Here is a 21668-nt window from a genome sequence, read left to right as displayed (position 1 = left end):
AAGGCGCCCGGGGGGCTCCGGGAGCGGAGGGTTCCGGCGTTGTTCCCATCCCGAGGAGCGTTGTTTCCCGGGGATCCCGCCCGCCGCCGCGTCACCCGGCCGGGCAGGGACCTCCAACGGCGGACACGAGTGGGGCTTCGGGAACTCGCACAGAGCGACGATGACTGGACCCCCATGGCTCCACGCGGGACCCGGGGATCGAGTGTCGGCTCTCCGTGGGCAGATCCTTCCTCCCACCGCCCCCCGGCCGAAATGAAACCGCGCTCCCCGGAGGTGGCGAAGGATTCCCACTCCGCGGCTTCCCTGTACTCCCGCACCGCGCTTGAAGCCCCGCGCCCACGGGAGCCATCGCGACACGCGAGTCCTGCGTGGCGTAGCCTGGACGGGGGAAAGCGAAACATTCGCGGTCTCTCGGCTCCTGGCGAGCTGCGTCCTGGGAAGTTTTTCGTTAATGTCGAATTAATCGTTATTAATTAAGGCTGGTTGAGAGGAGACTCGAGAATTGGCGTGGACGGGGCTCACCGGATCCCGTTCCTGGGAAGGTGCTTCGTAGAGGGCAGAGCCGGCGGCAACGGCCGCACCGTCCGGCGCGGGGCGCGGGGCTGCGGGTCGGAAGATGATCGTGTCCCCCCGGCACCACGGGAGCTGGCGCAGCCGAGCCCATCCCCGTGCCCGTGGGGCTGCCGCAGCCCCGAGCAAGCTGGTGTCTCCCCGGCAGCTTGGCTGATGGAACCGCGCATCCGAGGCCGTGCCTCCCGGTTCCGACGCCACACGGGAGCCCTGAGGGGCCGCGTAGCTCCCGACTGAGCGGCTGCCTTTTCACCGTCGCCTGCACGGAGCTCCGCGGCCACGCGTGGGGGTGCAGAGGGGAGAAGCTGAGGTTCCGGCTGCTTCCCACGAGGGTATCAGCGTAGAAATAGCTTCATGCTCCCGCCGGAACCCACGTGGAACATGCGTGGGGTCGGAACTGAGTCCCGGTAGAGGTGGCGGGGGGGGGGGGGGGGCAGGGAGAAGGCGAGATGCAAACGAGAACGGAGCGGGGAAAGCAGCGCGGAGCGACCGCGGTTGCGGGGAAACCGCCCGAAGCCCCCGCGCGTGGCTGAGCCGGGGCCGGGGCTGCAGCCACTCGTGGGGGTCTCGGCCCAGAAGGAAAAGTGAGAAAGACCTGCTCCAGCCGGGCGGGACGAGGCAGCGGCGGGCGGGACCGTCCCCGGGCAGCTCCCACCGCTGCCGAAAGTGTCCGGAGACCCCCGCGCCCGCCGCCGGCAGCACTGCGGGGACCCCTCCCGCACAATCAAGGCACCGAGAGCAGGAGCTGAGCCGGGGCACGGGCGGCCTTCCACGCTCCCAGGGACAACGGCAGGAGCTGCCTGGGCGCCCCACGGGCTCTTGGCGGGCTGGGGTCTCTCATCCCTGCGGTTCCCGTCACCCACACCGGCCCGGGGCCCGGTTCTGGGATCCCCGGACTCGGAGCCGACAAGGGGACAGCTCCGGACCGGCGGGAGCGTGTGCTGCCGTGGCAAATCCCGTTTCCGCGCATTCGACCCCAAACCCTCCTCTCGGCTGCGGGGTGTCCGCTCCTCCAGCCCGCACTCGTGCGATGAACTCCTCGGGGCTCAGACCGCTGCTGGGAAGCGGAGTGTCCGGCGCCCCTCTCGGCTCCCGCTGTGCGGGGGTTACCACGGCAGCGAGTTTTGCAACGAAACCGAAGGGCTGGAGCTCTTCTCGGGGTCGCGCGTGGCGGCGGCGGGGCGAGCGCGCGTGTCCGAGTGCGGTTGAGCCGTGAGAACGGGGCGGCGGGGCGGACCTGGCTCCAAACCCATCCGCCGGCGCCATCGATCCCCGCATCGCAGCGGGGCAGCTCCCCGCGACTGCCGTGTGCTCTGGTGGCCGTGATCAGGAGCTGCTCCGTCCCACGGCCACTCGTGTCCAGGAGGACAGGATGCACCACAGCGCCTAGCCTGCCCCGGCGCGGCTCCCCGGCTGTCCCGGTGCCCCTCAGAGATCCCTTTGTGCCACGGTCGCGCCCCAGCGAGTCCCCATCTCCTGGGCAATCCGAGCACAGCCCCCACTCTGGGACCGCGGAGGGGAGCGGGGGCAGAACAAGTGGCCCCCAGTAGAACCCCAAAGCTTGCCCGTCCCCGAACGGATCCCCGGCCCGGGCTGCCCCTGGGCTCCCAGGAGAGGCGTCCTGCAGCCCGAGTTCCGCCGCGCAGGGCAGAGCGCGCCCAGAGCCACTTTCCACGCGAGCTCCCTGCTTGCGTGGACACTCCCCTGCACATTCGGGGACATCAGCCCCGCATTGCCGGTCAGCCCAGCCGCCCGCTTCGACTGCGAGTTTCTCCCGGTTCGGTTCCGTTCCCGAGCCGTGCAGGAAAACTGTTCTCTCCCCCGGTGTATGAACGGAGCCGGGAGCAGCATCGGCGCTTCACAGCCCCACGGACCGGTACCGGGCTGTGCCAACGGGGGGGCGAGGACCCGGGACCCCTTGGCACCACCGGCACTGCCGGCTCACGGTCCCGTCTGGGACTGGGGGCTCAGCCCGCCCCCAGACAATGCCTTTTCGTTTCCGAGCAGCTCAGGGACAACGGGAGAAACAGTGACCGGTTCCGACCTGCGGCACAGAAACCCACACTGCCGCCGGGGTTCTGCCGGGTGGTGCGGGGGGTATCCGGTCCGAGGAGGGGAGATCTCGGGTGTGCCCATGCAGCGGCCACGGCGACGGTTCGCAAAACCCCAAAAATTCCCGTGTGAGTAAGTTTTCGTGTCGAGGTGTTTGACATCGAATTTATGACGGGGCAGGGCTTCCCCGTTGGCTCCGGAGGCGACGTGGGGACGGGAGGCACCGTGTCCCCGTGGACACGGCTCCGGTTCGGCCGACGCCTGGCAGGGCACCGGGTACGGCTGCTGCCCTTTCTCCAGGCACCGATGGGGGCTGGCGGAGCCGCGGAGGGATCTCGGCGTGTACGGACATAGAGGGAGCGAGAGGATCCCGGCTCGGGGACTCTACCGAGCACCTGGGCAGAAGAACTTCTCTCGGCCCCTTCGGTCGTTATTGCTCGGTAACGGAGGCTTTGGCCAGTCAGCGAAACGACCGCCCCGATGAGATGAGGCTCAGTGCCCGTCCCGGGTGTTTCCGCCGCCCCGAGACCGAGCCGCACATCCTCCCGGGGCAGTCGGGAGTGAGGACCGTAGCGGTCAAGCCCCTGTGATGCCGCACGGCCCCTCCGTGGAAGCGGCGGGCGCAGCCTGGCCTCGTCCGGACGGTGCCGCACGGAAACGCTGCATTTCCCGGCGCGTCCCCGCCGGCCCGGTGAATTCCAGGTGCTTTCCATAGGTGGCACCGTCCTCCTGGAAATGGCGGCTGCGGCCTCCGCGCAACCGGCGGCGTTGCCGCCACCCCAGGGGGGCACTGCCGCCCCCTCGACCCCGGGCAGCCCCCCCGCGCCGCCGGTTCAGCAGGGCGGAACGCCCGCAGGAGCCCCGGGAGCGGTGCCAAGCCCCGGGGCGAAGCGCGGGTTTTTTTCCCCCGGTGGTCCCTACGGTGGAGAGAAGCCGCTGTTCTTTCCGACAGCACAGACCCACAAACGTGTCCTGCATCGGCCTCGCTCGTGCGAGAGACCCACGCGTGTCCTGCAGCCATCGGTTTTCGGGGGCGGCAATGCCGTGAGCCCCGCTCCGGCGGAATCCCCGCGCCCACGGAGCACCTCGACGGCAAGGGGCCCGCTCTCCGTTCTGCAGGCGTGCCGTCACACACCGGAGCCCCTCGTCACCCCCGGCGCGGCCGTTCCGCGGCTCGCCCCGAACCGTCCGCGCGGGGAGAGTCCCGCTCCCGGGGCGGGGAGCCGGGGGGCGTCGTTTATCGCCCGCTCCATGCTCCGAGCGCTCCGCACAAAAGATCTTTTGTTCCCGAGGGTTCTGAATTTGCTCATTATTTGTAGGAACATAAACACGAACTGTTTGCGGATGGGGAGAGGGAGGAACCGGCTCGAATATAGCGTGGGGCGAGGAAATGGGAATGTTCTGGGGTATTCCTGCAACCCGTCTAGTCGGTGCGTCTCAGTCTCGCCGGCTGCTGATCGCGCAAGGACAGCAGAAGGACGGATCAGCCCTGCAGCGGCCAAGGCATTGCCACGAGTGGGCAGCGGCCACGCCAAGTGCCCCGCCAGGGCGGGACAGAGCCCGGCCCCGGTGGCCACGGCTCCGCCGCGGCGGGAACTGAGCTGGGATGTGACAAATGACACAAATCGAGCCGCCCGGGGCTGCCGCTATTCCCGTCTTTCACCCGGTCCAGCTCTGTCCCGGCTGCGTCCCTGTTCGTCCCCGCTCGTCCCCACCGTCACCGCCCGCTCGGGCGCAGCCCCGCGACCCCGCTTTTAACAAAAGAAATTAGAGGTGAAGCGCTGCTCATTTGCATCCCGCTTAATGCCCGGTTTGGCCGCGGTCCCCCCGGGGCGGCAGCGGCGGGCGCGGGTCCGGTGGGGCGGGAGGGGGGCGCGGTCCGGCCCCGCCCACAGCGGGGACCCGCCCACCGGGCCCGCCCACCGGGCCAAGGTAGGAGCTGTATTTAGGTTCATGCCCTTATATGGCGATGCGCGCGGCGCCCCGCGGACGGCGCGCACCATATAAGGCAGCGGTGCCGGGGCCCGGCTGAGCTGGTGAGCGCTGATTGGCCCGCCCGTATCGCAGCAACGGCTCCGGCGGGGGGAGCGGCCCCGCGCCCCCCCCGCCCCCGGCCGGGACCCCCGCGGGCACCGAGCGGGGACTCCCCGTTCCCACGGGACACCCCTGCGGGACCCCGCCAACCTTCCCCCTCCATCCCGCCCCACTGCCCCTGCTCGACCCGCGGCGCCCGACTCGCCGCGAGTCTTCCGTGGACACCGACGGCACTTGGGAGCTCGCCGTGCTCCCGAAGTGCGGCGGGACCACCCGTCCTCTGTGTCCGCACCGGGGGTCACGGAGGAAGCCGACCGTGCCTGCCCCACTTGCGGCAGAGTAGCGGGCGGGACCGCGGGCTGAAGCAGCCGGCGGGACGGGGCGGTCCCGTTGTTCGGCGGAGCGGGGACCTTGCGTGGGCGAGGGGGAACGGGCAGCAGCGGCGCTGCACGGGCTGGGGTGACCCCTATCTGAGGCACAAAGACCGGGGGGCTTTGCGGAGGAGGGCGGCCGGAGAGGCAACGCTGGGCGAGGTATTCACAGAAGGCAGCGGCGCCCTTTGCACCGTGCGCGGCACCGACGGCGGATTCCGCGCACGCGGGCGCCACCGGCGAAGCGCGCACCCACGGCGCGCCCAAGCGCCTTCCCGTGTCCACCCACCACGGTGCGGACCGGCCGCGACGGAAGGTTCTCCCGCTCTCCGGTGGGGAAAGGACCACCCCATCTCGGCTCCCACAATCCAGTTTTCGGGACATCCCCTCACCCCACAGACACCCGCGAGAAACCTCGGCGGGGAGGGAACCTCCGGCAGCGCCGGAGACAGCCGCGCATCCACCCGTGTCCGCTCCCGCGCTGCGGGCAGGCTCCGGGGGGCCGCCGCCGTGACGGGCAGGGGGCGGCGACACGGTGCCGAGACACGGGGTCGAGTTTTCGTTGCGGCTTCGCCGCGGAGACACTGCGTGGCCGAGTCGTGGCCGCACGGTGCTGCGTGACCACAGCCCAATTATTTTTCTCTATTTTATTTTTATTTTATTTTAAACCGAAAGCAAAACCGGGCGCTGCGGGAGCGGCTGCGGAGCTGGTGCTCCTCCGGTGTGTCGGGCTAACGGGGATGACCGGCCGCCCCTCCGCCGCGCCCCCCGGGTTCGGAGCAGCCGCTGCCTCGGCGAGCACCGGGCGGGGGCTGCGGGCACGTGCACGGCGCTACGGGCCGGGCGCGATCGGGGCGGGCTGCCCCGCGTCCCCCGCACGCCGCAGGTGAAGCCACACACCGGGCACCGCGGGCTCTGCTCCGGTCTCGCCGTCCTGCGGATCCTCCGCCCATCCCTCGCGGCGCCGGCCCCGGGGCTCCCCGGGGGTGGGGGGAGACGGGGAGGGCTGCGCCGTTTTTCCTCATCGTCCCCCCCCGCCATGGCAGGATTCAGCGGGCTCCGCCGAGCAGCCATTTTCTGCAGCTGCTTCTCCACCAGTGCTCAGGCGGGCGGCGGGACCGGGCGGAGGCACAGCCCAGGGGACCCCCCTGCCCGCGTCCCTCCGCCGGGACGGGCGCCCCGAGCCCGGGCGGGCGGGGCCGGGGGTGGCCGGACTACGCCGCAGGGCTCGCCGTGACAATCCCACCCTTTCCCCGCCATTTTGTTACCGTGCTGGCGTTTTCCCAAAGCAGAGACAGCGCGGGAGCCTTGGGAACGGGCCCCCGTTGTGCCGGGGCGGACGCCCCCGGGACCCGTGTTCCCGTTCCCTGCCACCCCCGCCGCGCCGCACCTGGCAGCGGGGCCGGTCCCGGGACGCGCGGCCACCGCCGGCACCTTCCCTCCGGGATCGCCTCCCTCCCCTTCGCGCCCCGCGCACGCAGCACCCGAGGGTCCTGACTGCCCGAGTCCCTGCAGGACCCTGTTATGGGGGCCTGGCACCGCGTCCCGGGCCGCTGTCCCCAAAAGGAAGATGTTGGAGCGCGGTCCCCGGCTTCCCTTCCCGATGCACCGCGAACGCGGGGCTGGTCACCGCGCTCCCCCCACCCCATGGGCAACGCCCGGGAGGACCGTCCCATCGGGGAGGGTCCGTCCTGGGGCCGTGCCGCCCGGTACAGCACATTGCCGCCTTGCCCGGTCTCAGTGGCGGTCCCGGTTCTCCGCGGGACCAACTCAAGCGTCCTCGCGGGAAACCCGAGGGGACCGTGATTGGCCCACCCGAGGCAGGGCGCCCCGTCGAGGCTTTAGGCATGGCCATTCCGCCGGGGAGGGTGGCTGAGGACCGGGGGGTGGTGGCCGGGACGAACCGCGGGACAGCAGTGGCGGCGCGGGGACGGGCGGGCAGGACAGCGAATGCCCCGACGGGGGCGGCCGGTCCCTCCACCCGCGCGGAGCTGATGAGCGCCGCGTTGACACCAATCACAGAACCCCGCCGCTGGGTGCACATCCCTCTCCCACGGCCGCATTCCCGGGCCGGGGGAGGCGTTCGGATGTGGCACTACCCGGGAGATCCCGGCGCGGCGGCGATGGATGCCCCGTGCGGGTGGGAGCGGGGCCGGTGCGTGCCCCGGGCTGGGCCTCCGGAGCCGAGCGGCGGCGGAGGGCGGAGAAGGGAGCGGGGAAGGAGGGGGCTCCTGCAGTGCTGCAATGCAGCGCCGCGCCGAGCCCGCCGGCCCGGCCGCGCTCCGCCGCCCGTCACTGCGGCAGTGCGGATGGAAGCCCCGCCCGGGCTGGGCCGAACCGGTCCGGGCATCCCCTGCCTGGTCGGGCCGCGCCCTGCCCCGGACGCTCCGGGCTACCGCTCTACCCCGCTTCCTTGGCCCCGTTTCGTTTTCCTCCTGCCACTGCCGGGACCGCGGGACGTTTCCTCCTGCGGCGGGACGCAGCCGGATTGTGTCCGCCGGATCGCCCGCTCGTCCCGTGTTTGGGGGTCGGGAAGGGCCCTCATCCTGCCCCCGGCGCTGAACGCCGGCAGACGCCGCCAGCAGCCACCCTGGTGGCCCCCTCCAGCACCCCGGCTTCAGTCTGCGGCTCCCCTCGACGCCGGGACTTGCGAAGCCCCCGGTGCTGCACCGACTCGGGGCGGATCCCTGGTCTCTGCCCTTCTCCTTTCCAGGTTTTCCAGAGAGAATCTACTCCCTACCTGTACTCCGGGCCCCCCACCGTCTCTGTTTCCCCGTCTCCTTCTCCCTGTCCCCGCTGACCCCTCTGGGCAGTCCAGCAGCAAACAGCGCTGCGGGGCTCCAGGTGGGGTGGGGGTCCCACCCTGGCTTCGTTTCCCCTCGGCTGCCATCGGACACTCGGAATCGCAGCACCCGGTGAAGGGGGAGCTGCCTCTCCCCCCGCCCCGAGGTGCCCGTGTGCGGTGATGTGCGGGCAGCGCCCTGGAGAGAAGGGATTATTCCGCTTGTAAAAGCCGCTGATAAGGCACAAACCTAGCAGGGCACGGCGGACCACGAGGTGCATAAAATATCGGCGTTTAAGGCTGGGGGGCTACTACAGCCCCCCCACTGCCCGCCCCTGTCCCATAGGCTCTGGATCGCCCCCCTCTCTGTTCGACTTTTGCCGCAGCAACCTGGGGCTGGATCCAGGAATTCTCTCCCAGCCATGCCAGGCAAACCGGGTTCTGCCCTCCCACCTGGATTTTTTTTTTTTTTTTTTTTTTTTCTGACGCGGTGAAAATGGCACCGCATTCCAGCTCCAGCTCCTGCTGGTGCGGACTCAGCCGCTGGATCCTGCCATGTCTGCATTTACTGCATGAAAGCTCAGCCGAGCCCCCGAATTTCTTCTCTGGGAGAACTTCACGGGCTGATCAAGATGTCCTCAGCCTTCCCTTCGGGAGGCCGGCACCCCGCCGCTCGCTGTGGGGCTCCCCGTGCCCCCGCCATCCCTCCGTCTCTCGCCGACTCCTCTCCAATATTTCAATGTCTCTTCTCAGCTACCGGAGGCTGTTCCACGCGAAAGCGGGCTCACCAGTGCCACACACCGAGCAGTACCGCCGCCCCACTCTGCCGCCGCTCCCTGCGCACACGGGGAGCCCTCAGCGGCGCGGGGCTGTCCCGGTCCCGGTCCCGGTCCCTGTCCCTGTCCCCCGCCTGCCCAGTGACAGCTCCGAGAGAGCGGCGGTGCCAGCCGCGGAGGTTCGGTGTTAACTCCCCGGGCAGTGTTGAATGTGCCCAGGGCAGAGCGATCTCTGACCGCAAACCGGGTCCTGGCGGGGGCCCCCGTCCCCCGGCAGGTTCAGCCTTGGCTCCTCCGCTCCTCCTGCCAGGGTTCCTCTCCACGAGCAGGGACATGGGGACACTTGGGGAGCCCCTTGAGAGCTCACCCTGCCCGGCGGGGGAAGGTCCCGGGACCCCGCAGGGCTGGCTGAGCCCCTCAGCCCCGCACCTAGCGGCTGCCGGGCTGGTTCTCTGCAGCGACCGCCCCTTCTGTGACTGACCCCCTCGCAGGACGCGGTCCCCCCACGCAGGTTCCCCGCCCCGTGGAACTCCAGCTCTCAGCGGGCTGTGCTGAGCCCCCGGCTGGCCGCTCGTAGCCCACGGCCTCGGGGGTGCTGCTGGGCACGGCCCCCTGCCGCCCCCAACTCTGTGTCCTGATCTCCCAGCACTTGGGACGTGGCACCCGCGGCCATTCCCGGTCACGGGGAGCGTGGGCAGCGAGGGGGAAGAAGCACGGGACAACGGCAGGAGCAAAGAAAGCAAAGTTAAATTTGACAGCCCGAGAGCAGAGACAATGCCACGACCGAGACTTATTTGTCACATACTCAGGCACGAGATGGAAGGAATTCCTGTGATAATGCTCGTCCCTGCTCAGCCGCTGCTGCTGAACCACAAATTGCTGCTTGCAGCACAAAATATGGAAATGGAATATATTAGATTAGACGCCTTCTTGTTGGGGCTCTGCTCTAGGAGTTATTTCTAAGTCCGGAGAGTTAAAGCATCTTCAAGCAGCAGAGCATCAAACCCTGAGAAAGTGGGTCTGCTTCAGGTGGAGGAGCTACAAAAAGGAAAAACATCAGGAAATCGGCTACCGTGGAGCCAGGGAAAGATTTTTCAAAGCAGAGAGCGAGACACCCAGGGAGGGCTCTTCCCACCTCGGGTTAAAAATGGCTCAGGGTCAGGTTGAGCCCTTAAACTCGAGATAAGGCATCGTTCCACAGCCGCCGGGGAGAGGGGTGGCACCGCTGATGTCCGACCACCATCTCTACAGAGCCCAGCACGAATCCCCCTGGTTTGTCTCTTGCTGGTGACTTCATGTGCCAAAAGAGCACAGGCGGGAGAAGGACAGAGGCACGGCTGGAGCCAGTGCACATTCCTGGTGCTAAAATGACAGCCTGGCTCGCACCGCGCGGCGAATGGGTGGGTGCAGCGGCGACAACGCTTCAGCCTTCATTTCTCAGCCGTAAGGAAATACTAACGTGCGAAAATTAGCTTTTCCAAGCATATGTGAATATTACGATTTATTTTGTGTTTTGAGCTGCTTCGGTGGCTCCTTGATACTGAGCAAACTTCCCCTCCCCTAACCTTGTATTTGGTATTAACACGAACCTGACGCTCCATTGTTTTTTTCTTTCAGACAAAATATAAAATATATCTTCCCGAGCAGCTCCCCGAACTCGAGGAGCCCGTTCCCCTCATAGACACCGGCAGTGGGAAGGGGCATCTGCCTCCGGGGTGCAGGAGATGGGGCGGCACCAGGTCAGGGACCCAGAAATTCAGAGGGGGAACCCCCTAACGCTCATCCTCTGGAACACCATGGCCAGTCTATCACAAAGGGCATTTTCAGGGGGTCTGGAGGCGCTGCCCGCGTTCCCGGTGCGGGGATGAGCCCTGCCCGCATGGCACAGCCCACGCCCGCAGCTCGCCGTGGCCATTTTAGCCGCGCTCGCCCTCGCCGCTGCCGCAGCCCCGCTCGCCGCTCGCCGCCGCTCCCTCGCTCTCTCCAGCTCTGCTGCCCTGAGCCGGTTCCCGGTTCCGCGGAGCAGCCCCGGAGCAGCCCGGTCCCACCGGGCTCAGCGCTCTCCCCCCGCCACCGGCGGCACCGGGCGGGCAGCGGCAAACGCTGAGCCCGAAATTGCTGTTCACAGCTCTGGGAGCTGCCCCCGGGCTGCTGAAGCCAAGGGATAACGTGTGACATTTGAGTCATCCTGATTTTCCTATCCTTGTGTTCCATAAACCGAGTGACACCTTCCCCTGCTGGGCATCAGCGAAGGGGGCAAACCTGAAATCCCTGAGCCCTTTCCTGGGGCAGGCTGCTCCTCTGTGGCTCGTTTCACAGCCATTACCGAGCACCACCGTCCCTTGTCCTGCACATCCCAGACTCATCCCTACTGAGGACAAAGACGAAGCACCCAGGGGCTTCCCAATTCTCAGACCAGAACGTGAAAAATTCCCAACCAGAATTCTTTGCTCAGCATGGTCTTCATATCGAAATTAAAAACATGTTTGTTAAGTGTCCATCAGCTTAGACCCTCCATCCAGGCTTCTGTTAATGCATTTTTTAACAACATCCAAATCTTCACCCTGGCTGCAACAGCACCACAGCAGCACCTCTGAAAGGTTTAGTTATCCCCTTTCTCACCTCCAGCTGAAGCACTTCTATGCCATGGGAGCTGTGTCCACATTCAGGCCATGGCAATTCCTTGGAAAACAGGAGTGTGGCCATGCCCCCTTCTCAGGAGCTTCCTGGAACAGAGCCTGCAGCTCTGGCAAAGCTCAGCCCCGGTGACCTGGCCAGGTCAGCTCCTGTCCCCTCACCTGGTGCCAGCACCATTTCTTGTGAAAGGGTGCTGCTGTTTTACAGGGCTCTTGGGGAGTTTGGGGACCCTATAGGGTTTGGAAATCCTGGAGAGTTTTGAAATCCTGAGGGATTTGGCAGTCAGTGATCGAATTTCCTTCTCTCCCCACCCTGCAGCCCAGGGCCTGCTGCCAGCAGGGTCGCCCAGGGACGGCACAGCTCGGCGTGCCCCAGCCCCAGCTCTGGACCCAGGGTGCTTCCTGCTGTGCCACACAGCATGGTTTATATGCCTGCTCCTTCGATAAAAATAAATCTTCATGTTTGCAGTTTGCTTTAAACTACATCAAGGTGTCAGCTGCACTGACGGCTCCTCTGAGAAACGACCTCGGGAGGTGCTGGCAAATGGCTCTGGGTGAGCCTGGGATCTCGCCCTGCAACGGCACCAGCAGCTCCCAGCCCGCAGGGAGGACACCCCGGCCACCCTCAGCCATGCAGGGCCTGGCACGAACTTCCATCTTTACAGAGACCCTCATTTCTCTCCTGTTTGCACCCTGCAGTGACACCCCTCAGACTCCTCCAGACTCCTCAGGCTGGCACAGGTCCAGGGATGGTTCCCTTGAGCAGCTGCACCACCGGCCCTTCTTCCCTTCCTGATCTTTATTCCAACCCACCTCCATTCCCTCCCTGCAGGCTGCACACACCTGACCACAGCCACTCAGCCCCTCTCTCAAATCCCCCCTCTTGTCCCCCCTCTCCTGTCACTCCCTGCAGCAACCAAGGGGTCCCTACTCAGGAGGGCACTGAGGGGGCCCCGGGAGCTCAGCCCCCATCTCCATCCAACATCCTGCTCACACCACAGCTCTGCCACACAGACCATGGCCAGGTCAGACACCGATACCCCAGCCACCTCCTGATGCTTCAGTTTGCCTGTCATGGGACCCTCCCCAGCTCAGGCTGCAGGCAGGAGCTTTCCCAGGCACAGGGGATCCCCCAGAGCCACCCCACAAGGCTCTGGAAGCACCTGGAGATGGCTCTGTGCAGCTGCCTTCCTCTCCTGGTGCAAACATAAACAGAGCTGTGTCCTTGTGGCTGTCTCTGACAGATCTCACATGAATCTGGGCTCAGTCCAAATGATCTTATCTGTGGAGACACTGAGGATTTTCTACTACCAAGCTTTTTTGACTGCTCAAACCAGAGGCAGCCCTGTGGGATGGGGGAGATGAGGGAGTTCAGGGCTGGGGCTGAAATGGGGAACCCATCTCTCCATTCCCTCTCCATCCCCTTTCCAGTTCAATGAGAGGACTGCACCCCCACAGGTTTTCTCCCACGCAGAGGGACATCAACCCCACCAAAACCCAGTGAACCCCCAGTGGCTGCTGGATCAGCCCCACAGATCCAGTTTTAGGTGCAATGGTTTCTAGCAGTATAGCCAGTGAATGGCTGTGCTCAAAGGACAGGCCAAGCAGTGGCTCCCCTCCCAAAATGTGGCCATGAATGCTTCATCTTGTTGCTGATTTCTGCGATGGGGGATGGCTGCTGAGATCACCACATCCAAGTCACACCATCACCTCCTGACACTGCACAGCAAAATGAGAGAAAAATGGGAAAATAAAGGAAAAATCTCACAAAATGCACACAATGGGTGCCTGGAGGAACTGCCCCCACCCATGTATGAGCAAAAGCACTGAGTGCTCCAACTGCCAGGGAACTCTTCCTCTTCCCACTGCACACACCCACCTCCATCTTCTGCCCATTCCCAGTCTGGACTTGAAAACTGGACCCATTCTCAGCCTGGACCTCCCAGTTCCCACCAGACCTTTTCTTACTCTGATTAAAACACATCAGCTCAATGTTTTGTGTTTATTGAACATCCTTCCTCATTCCAGCATCCTCACACCGTGGAGGGAGCCCTTCCACCCAGCCCTGGGGCCCACACTGCCACTGTGCCATGGTGGTTCGTGGGGATGGTGTTTCCATCACTTCCCATGGAGCAGGAATCTCACTGACACCTCCTGAAACCACCCAGGGCACGGCAGCTGCTGGTGCTGGGGCTGGATCCCAGCCCAGTGCTGGTGCTGACACTGGTACCACCGTGGGGAGGGGAGAACCTGAAAGCACCAGCACAGAGCTGCAGCCCCTCCCCTGTGCACAGCCCTGGATCCATCAGGCCCTTTCAGAAGGGCTCAAAGACGAACACAAATTCTCCTTTTACATCAGCAAATGTTTGTCTGGAATAAATCCAAACCAAGCAGAGGTTAACACATTCCTGGGAAATACATTTAATGCAGCGCAGCAGTGTTCCTAATGGAGCGTGGTGACGCTCCATCTCGCCCTGGATCACTCTGATAACCATTGCAAGCCACCGTGGGCTCCACTTTCATTTGCTCAGTAACAGGCATTTAGGTTTGATGCATTTACTGGGGAAAGAGAGTGGCAGCAATAAGTAATTCATATCCAAACACTTCATCTCTCCCAGCCAACCGGCCCAGCAAGGGAAGGGCGCAGCTTTTAAACCAGTAACTACTTATCACACCTTTCACAGCACAGGAAGCTGCTGGAGTTGTGATAAACATGATCAAACTATTATAGTAAGAAATATCTGGCTGTGTGGTTTCCGGGAAATGGTGCCTCAGACCAGCCACACTGCTGAAGCCCAGACGGTGCTTCAGGGGCTTCTGCAGAAACACGCTCAGAGGGACAGTGCTCCCTTAAAAACCGGCAGCACAACACCCTCCCTTTTCAGAAATGCTAATGAGCTGAGCTAACTGCAAACCTGCAGCAGTTATTAATTGCCCAGAGCCTCGCACACCTAGAGCCCAGGGAGGAGCTGCCAGCCAGCGATGCCCTGGCTCTGCCTGCAGCTGCGAGCCCACGCTCAAAGACACGACCTGCCATTTGTGAGAAACCCCGCCGGTTTCATCCACCTTTGTCTGCTAAAGAGCAAGTGGTGCCCTGGCAGCCGCCCTGCCCCGGAGCCGTGGCCCGGCCCCGCTCTGCACTGGCTCCCCTGGCTGTCTGTTGAGCCGCACTTCCCCTTTCATAAATCACATTTTGCATTCTGAGCATGCGTCTCCTGTTCCATGCCATTTTTGTTTTCAGATAACCATTAGCTTAATTAATCACGGGAAATGCATCGTTTCTGATTGTATGTTCTGATAGTGAAGGCAGGGATGGCAGGGAAACACATCCCACCACCCCATCCCTGGGTACCCCCGGTGCAGAACGGGGTTCACCAGCACCTGCCCCGACACCACCTCCCCAGCACCCTCAGCACGTCACCCACAGAGCTCTGGTGACACGCAGCGTTGAGTCAAACCCTCTTAACATTCTGCACAGCTATCAGGCAAAGGCTGGTTTTAATCAGAGTTCACCATTTCCACCTGGGTGGAAACACTTTGGGTGCACAAACCACCAGAGCTCTGGGGCCTCTGTGCGGGCAGGTGAACACCCAGCACTGAACATCACCAAGAGTCCTTGGGAGCATCAAGCAAAACTGGGGCAGAGCTGAGCTGTCAGCACTGACCCTGCCCTTGGAGCCACCTCCCACAGCCATTCCCAACAACTGAGCCACACCAGAGCCAAACCCACATCTGCACCAGTGGTGTCCACAGGAGGTTCTCCCATGTGGGTACAGGCCTCCTGTGCTGCTCCAGCTGGGAAAATGGCACCCACACACCCAGGGCTTACTTTGCTGCCAATTTAATCCAACCTGCATTGGAAAAGTGCTCCAGCTCTGGCATAACTGCTGGGCAAGACCTGGGTGGAATGGCACACACAGGGGTTCCCTCACCTTCCCACAGACACCACACGACCCTTCACAAAGAAACCAAGATGAGTTTGGAATTTATGTACATGGAAGCCAGGTGGCCCAGAAGTGGCAGCACTGGATGGGGGTTATTTGTGCTGTGGAACAGCACAGGGCTGGACAGACAGACACTGTGACAGCAGGACACAGGGCTGCCCCTCACCCCATGGCTCAGGTACCACTGCAGGCTCCACCTCACCAAACCAATTCACCTCTCACAAGTTCACAGCTCTGGTCCACACACATCAAAGTGCCATCAACAATATTCTGACCCAGATCTTTGCTGGAGGAGACATCAACTTTGACCAAAGCCCAGAGGAGCCAGGCTGGCAGCAGAGCCAGTCTGGCCAGCACCAGGAGGGTGGCACTGCCCAGGCACTCAACTCTGCTTGGGGAGGTGACAGAGGGGCCTGGGGGGGACAGAGACTCAGCACAGTGTCTGTCACCACGCTCTAAGGCCTCTCACAAAGAATTAACCCTGCATTGCATTTCCAGCAAACTCCAGCAATTATTAATCCTGTTCAGAGATAGCTGCAGCTTTCTTGGTGGAATTTGAACCATCTTCCTTTCTGGAGACATTCTCATCCAACTGTGACCCTCCTCAGCACTGGGATGACACTGCTGGGATGGCAACCGTCCCCCAGCACTGTGCCACCTTCTACAGCTTCCTGAGGCTCCTTCACAGAGCTCCCAGCCCTGCCTCACTCCATGGGCTCCCGTGGCCTCGCTGCCCACCCACGACTCAGGCTGCCCTCAGCACTGTGGGCACAACACTCAGGGTGAAAACAGAGTTATGATCCAAACCCTGCAGCTCAGAGGCAACTCTTTAACCTGCAGGTCCTGGCTGAGGGGCAGCCCAGCCCACACAGGGACCTGCCACCCGTAATGCTGTAACAAACGCACTCAAATCCCGGTAGTTTTTGTAAAGGTTTATAGTCCTTTGCCATGATTGCATGATACATTTCTTCCCCTGTGACACAGCCCTCAGACCAGGACGTGCCGCTGGCAGCTCGCAGCAGCTGGGCTTTGCACTCCGATCTACACTAGCTGCAGAACATCAAATGCACTTCAATATCTCCATTTAATATTTACATTCAAGCAATTAATAATTGGAAGCTTATAGTTTAGACATTTCTAATAGCAGCAATTTCTATAATAGCTCGTTTAGCTTTAGATAACGATTTTTTTTTTTTTTTGCACATAGAAACACCACATGTGTACAGTATCAAAAAATATATACGGGATGGTCCTGTGGGTCATGGGGAGGGCGAGGGACCAAGACTAACAAATGCTCAATGGTTAAAAAGGAGAACAGAAAATAGTCGTTTGATATAGTTTATAAGGTGATCTAGGGACTCCATAAATCTAGGCTTTATATTTCATTATATAAATACCTACAAATAAATATATTAGCGTGGCCAGGGAGCGACCAGCTTTCAGCTCAAACAATACATTTCAATAACACCACGTACAAACGGGAGCAAGAATCACTTGACAAGTTAGCACTGTTAAAATATAATACTATAACTCTGAGTAACTGGCGGGTCCCATCCTCGCGTGTCCCACTGCCGGCAGCTCCTGCAGCAGCCCCCGGCCGCGGGGCCACCCCGCGTGGCAGGGATGGCCACCGTGCCTGTCCCCGCGTCCCCTCGCTGCACACGGCGGGCTCGGCCGCCGCCAGGGGCACGAGGGCTCCGGGGAACGGCCACCAGCACCTCGGGGGGAGGCTGTGGGGCCCCGGGACGGGCGGGCAGCTCCCACGGGGAGCGGCTGCCACCCCACCTCACACCGTCACGTACTCCTTGAAGGTCACAGTCAGGCAGTTTGCGGTCACATCTGTGATAATTATATTCCCAAAGAAGGGCTTGAATTCCTGCAGGGACTCGGCCTCCTCCTCCTCCTCCTCCTCCCCTGCGGCCTCCCGGGGCTGCGGAGGCGCCGTGGCCGGGGGCTCGGCCGGCGGGGGCGGCGGCAGCTCCGGCTTCACCTGCGCCAGGGCCGGCTCGCCCTCCGGCCGCGGCTTCACGCAGCGCAAGTCTATGGGCTCGTCCAGGTCCGAGTCCAGCAGGATGACCTCCGGCTGTGCGGGCGGCTCGGGCCGCTCGGGGCGCGGGGGGCTGAGGCAGGTGGGGGCACTGATGCTGCGGGACGTCAGGCGCTTCTTGCCCGGCTCCCGCTCCTGCTGCTCCGACAGGCAGCGCTTGCGCGAGCTGGCGCTGGACAGGTTCAGTCCCATGGAGGAAGGGCTGTGCTCGCACACCGGGCTCAGCGACCAGGGCACGAGGTCCGGCTTGGTGGTGAGCTGCAGGGGCTGCTCGGCCGGGGCAAGGGGCAGCTCCTTGGCCAAGGCAGTCTTTTGGGGACTTTCCTCCAGCTCTGCAGGGGGCTGCCGGCTCTCGCCCTCTGCTTTGCTCAGGGCATTGCTGCTCACCACCCTCTCCTCCCCTGGCTTCCTCCAAGCCTCCACCTTCTCCTCCCCACCCTTCTTAGGAGTCCTCTCCTCCGCAGCCCGCTTCCGGGGAGGCTCCCCGGACTTGATCTTCACGGCCTGCATGCCGTTCTCCATGTACTTGCTCATCACGATCACAATGCGCCCGTTCTTGTTCTTGTTCTTGACGATCTTCATCTTTCCCCCAAGGCCATTGCTGGTCACCCTGTCCCGGGAGGGCGGCCCGGTACCACTGGACAGGTTCTTCTCAGCTCCATTTTTGCTTTCTGCTGTGAGGCTCTTGACCGGGCCCAGCAAGGTTTTGGCTGGGCCATGAGCCCACTTGTCTGGGTGGGCGACTAGGGGGGTCTTATTATTGTCCAAGCAGGCCTGGCCCTGCGGCTCTTTGCTGCTGGGCTGGTAATGGGGCTCGTACATCTTGGGGTCCGGCTGGTAGTGGTGGTGCTTCTTGCTGTTCAGCTGGTAGTAATACTTCCCTTTGCTGTGGGATTGGTGCTTCATGCTGCTCTCCTTGCCGTTGGGCTGGTACTGGTGGTGCTTCTTGCTGTTGAGCTCATACTGGTGCTGCTGGCTCTTGCCGGAGGAGCCGAGGTCCAGCTTGGGCCTGGTGTCCACGGCCGGGTCCTGCAGCCCCGTGAGGATGTTGGAGCGGCGGGCGAAGGAGGGAAGCTGCAACGCAAAACCAAAGGGAGGGGTCAGGCAGGGCTGCGGCACCAGGTGCCAGAGCTGCGGCGGGTGCCCGAGGCTCGGCGGAGCCCCCGCCCCTCCGGCAGCTCTCCTCGCAGGATGCTGCGTCCCGGGGCACCGCGTCCTCTCGCAGGCGGCCCCAGCCCACTCCAACTTAGAGGCTATGCATTGCTCCAGATTAATGAAGCAATGAAAAGAAGAAAAGCCCCCTTCAATCAGCTGTCTGGGAGCGGGGGCCGAGCGGCACCGCCGCTGCCGAGCCCGCGAGCAGCCTGCTAATGCCAGGCGGGCACGGGCACAGCGGCTCCGCGGCCCGGAGGGGAGGGGGCTGAGCTCAGCGCTGGGGGTCCCCGGGGCGTTGCGAGGCGCCCGGGCTGCGCGCAGGCTCCTGAGCATGATGAAACTCGCTGCAAGCAGCTCCCCGGGGACGGCCGAGGTGCGGGGGTGTGGGGCTGGGCGCCCGCGCGTTACCTGCACGACCAGCGGCTTTGGCTTGGGGCCCCGCTTGCGGTATCCCATCAGCTGCTCCTGCCGCTCCCTGCGGGAACACAGCGTCACGGTGAGCCCGGGGGCAGCGCACGGACCCCGGCACCGCCCCCCGCGCACGGCTCCGCTGCCGGCGACCCGACACGGGCACAGGGAAGGGGCGGCGGGAGGGGAGCGCGGCCCTCCGCAGGTGCGGAGCTGCGGGACGGGAGCCCCGCAGGTGGCAGCGGGCCGGGGGCACGGGCATCCTGTGCAAGCAGCAGGCGCCTTCCCCGCTGTGGAGAGGGGCTGAAGTTCACGGTTTGCGCCAAAACACTCCAGGAAATAAACGCGCGGAAAGAGAAAAAAAAATTAAAAAGGCTTAAAAAAAAAAAAAAAAAAGCCAAAGAAAAAAAAAAAAAAAAAGCCGAAGCCCGTCCAAGCGCAGCAGCAGCAGCAGCGCCGCCTCCTCGACTCGCGGCATCGAATCCCGGGAAGAAGGAGCGCGAGGCGCGGCGTGGGGGGGGCACGGCGCGGGGGGAGCGCGGCGTGGGGACCTTGACCCGGAGGCGTCTCCCGTGGCCCCGCACCGCCCGCCCCGCCGGGGCCGCGCCCCCAGCCCGGCCCGGCCCGGCCCGGCCCGCCCCCGCCGCGGCCCCCGGCTCCGTGACGCATCTGCAATTGCGGGAGCGGCGCGGAGCGGGGGTCCCGCCGCCCCTCCCGCATCCCCCAACCTCCGCCGCTCACCTGTTCTGGAAGGCGATGAGCAGCCGGGGGTCCAGGATGTTCTCCTCCGGCTCCCACGTGTTATATCTTGGAGAGGGGAGGAGAGCGGCCGTCACCGCGGGGCCCGGCCGGCGGGGCCGGGGTCCCGGGCAGAGCCGCCCCGCAGCAGCGGGCGCGATGGGAGCAGGGTGTGGGGCTGGGGTCCCGGGGAGGGGGATGGGCCGGGGGGGGGGGGTGGGGGGCCGCGGGGACGGTACTGTTTATTTAGCGCAGTTATTATTCCGGAGGAATTCCAGGCATGTCATGATGAAATTTTCCAAATCCCCTTTCCCGGACCCAGGAAAGCGGCCGCGGGGCGGAGGAGGGACCCGGCCGCCGCGTCCCGGACCCCCCCGCGTCCCCCCGCCCGCACTGTCATGCAAACCCCGAACGCTGCGCAGCGGCCGCGCTCGCTCCGGTGCCGGTGCTGCCCCCGCCTCGGCAGCGGCTCTCGGGGCTGCGGGGCGACGCGGGCGATTTTTGCGGTTATTCCCCCTTTCTCCCCCCTTCCTGCCCCCCCGCTCCCCGCTCGGTTCTGCAATATGGAGCCCGACTCCCGAGGAGGGAAAGGGGGAAGGAGCCATTTTCTGGTGCACATCAGCCGCCGCTTGCTCGGCTCCCGCCGCCGTCACCGCCGGGCCCCGCCGCCGCCTCTCGCCGCCCGCTCGCCGCCCCGGCCGGGGCCCTTCCCCGAGCCCCATCCCCGGCGCCATCCCCGCCCGGTGCCGGTACTCACTTGGGCGACCATCCCCTCCATTTCACCAGGTACTCGACTCTGCCCTGAGCGGCGCGGGAGGCAAAGACACGGCGTCAGCGGGAACCGCCACCCCCGGCGCCCCCCGGCCCCGCCGCCCGCCGCCGCCGCCGCCGCGCCCCCCGCACCTTTCGGATCCGCTTCTTCTCGATGCTCTCCACCGCGAAGACGTGCTCGCCCACCGCCGGCAGCTCCATCCCGCAGCCGGGAGGGGCCGGGCCGGGCCGCGCTGCAGCCGAGCTGGGCTCGGGCTCCGGCAGCTCCCGCCGCCGGCCCGACAGACACTGAGCGGCGGCACCGCAACCGTGCAAATCCCGGAGCGAGACGTCAGGGAGGCGGCGCCTCCCGGGCCCGGCTGCCCGTCAGCGGCGGGGCCGGGGGATTGGCGCAGCCCTGCCGGGGAGCGAGGCGGGGAGGGGGCGGGCGGGGGCCGGGCACGGCGGCGCGGGGAGGGGGGCGCGGGCAGCTCCGCTCCCGCCCCACGCGTGACTCAGCACGGCCCCACGGGGCTGCGGGGGGCGGCACAGCCCGCGGGGCAGGTGCGCGACCCGCGGCCCGGGGTCCGGCCGGAGGATGCGCGGCAGGACCAGCCCCCGGCAGGGCTCCGCGCTGCGCCACGTCGCGGGTGCCCCGGGCCCGGGGGCGGCGGTGCCCGAGCCGCCGTCGCCGCCAGCCCCGGGACCCCAGCCTGCCGGGGAAGCCCCGGGCCCGCTGCCCGGCCGTGCAGCGCCCGGCCCGGGGACAGCCAGCGGCGGCGGGCCCGGGCCCGGGGCAGGTGGCGGCGCTTTCCCCGCCCGGTGCCGGAAGCCGCTCGGGGAGCCCGGTGCGGGCGGCTCCGCGCTCTCCTGCCCGCGGGGAGCAGCCTGAAGCACACGCGTGTCCCGCGGGGCCACACGGCCGCTCCCCAAACGTGGCGGTGCCGGAGCGGGAGGCACCTTCCCCCGCACAGGTGGAGCGGGGCCGGGCACGGTCCCGGTGTGAGCCCCGTGCAGCCCCCGCCGTGCCCCTGCGGGAGCGCCCCGGGCACCGCATCCCGGGGCAGGACGGCGGCGCCGCGGGCACGCGTGGGGTGATACCGGAGCGCCGAGGAGCTCTCGACCCCTCCCGGGGGCTGCGCTCCTGAGCTCGGTCTTTGCAGGTGCCCGGCGCTGTCCCCGGGCCGGCTCCCCGAGGAACCGGAGCCTCCGCGCCCGCTGCCAACGGCGCAATCCCTGGGGCTGCCGTGGGGTCTCGGTGCCACCGTGCCCCTTTTCCCCGCGGGCTCTGCCGGCCGCTGTTCCGCCGGCCCTCGGGTGGGCGATCGATCCCCGCGGGGCCGGGCCAAACGTGGGGCTCCGGCAACTTTCACCGGGAGCGGCGGGGCTGAGCTCGAACGGCACC

General features: G+C 65.2%; 1 protein-coding gene across 1 annotated transcript; it reads right to left on the bottom strand.

The window, feature by feature from the left end:
- Positions 1-16082: 16082 nt before the first annotated feature.
- Positions 16083-20648, bottom strand: CBX4 (chromobox 4). Its single transcript, XM_079323582.1, has 5 exons — positions 20417-20648; positions 20271-20314; positions 19517-19582; positions 18776-18842; positions 16083-18286 (listed from the first exon to the last, which is right to left on the bottom strand). The coding sequence occupies exons 1-5, from the start codon at positions 20483-20485 to the stop codon at positions 16952-16954; spliced, it is 1581 nt and encodes a 526-aa protein (XP_079179708.1). The 5' UTR covers positions 20486-20648; the 3' UTR covers positions 16083-16951.
- Between the last annotated feature and the right edge of the window lie 1020 nt (positions 20649-21668).

Source organism: Erithacus rubecula, assembly GCF_903797595.1.
Source record: "Erithacus rubecula genome assembly, chromosome: 20".
NCBI lineage: Eukaryota > Metazoa > Chordata > Aves > Passeriformes > Muscicapidae > Erithacus > Erithacus rubecula.
The sequence above is the reverse complement of the archived record's forward strand: the minus strand, read 5'-3'. Positions and strand labels throughout refer to the sequence as shown.

Coding starts and splice junctions, on each gene's coding strand:
- CBX4 (XM_079323582.1), bottom strand. CDS start 20,485: ATGGAGCTGCCGGCGGTGGGCGAGCACGTCTTCGCGGTGGAGAGCATC. Junction 19,583..20,270: donor TGGAGGGGATGGTCGCCCAA/GTGAGTACCGGC, acceptor CCCCTCTCCAAG/ATATAACACGTGGGAGCCGG. Junction 18,843..19,516: donor CTCATCGCCTTCCAGAACAG/GTGAGCGGCGGA, acceptor GTGTTCCCGCAG/GGAGCGGCAGGAGCAGCTGA.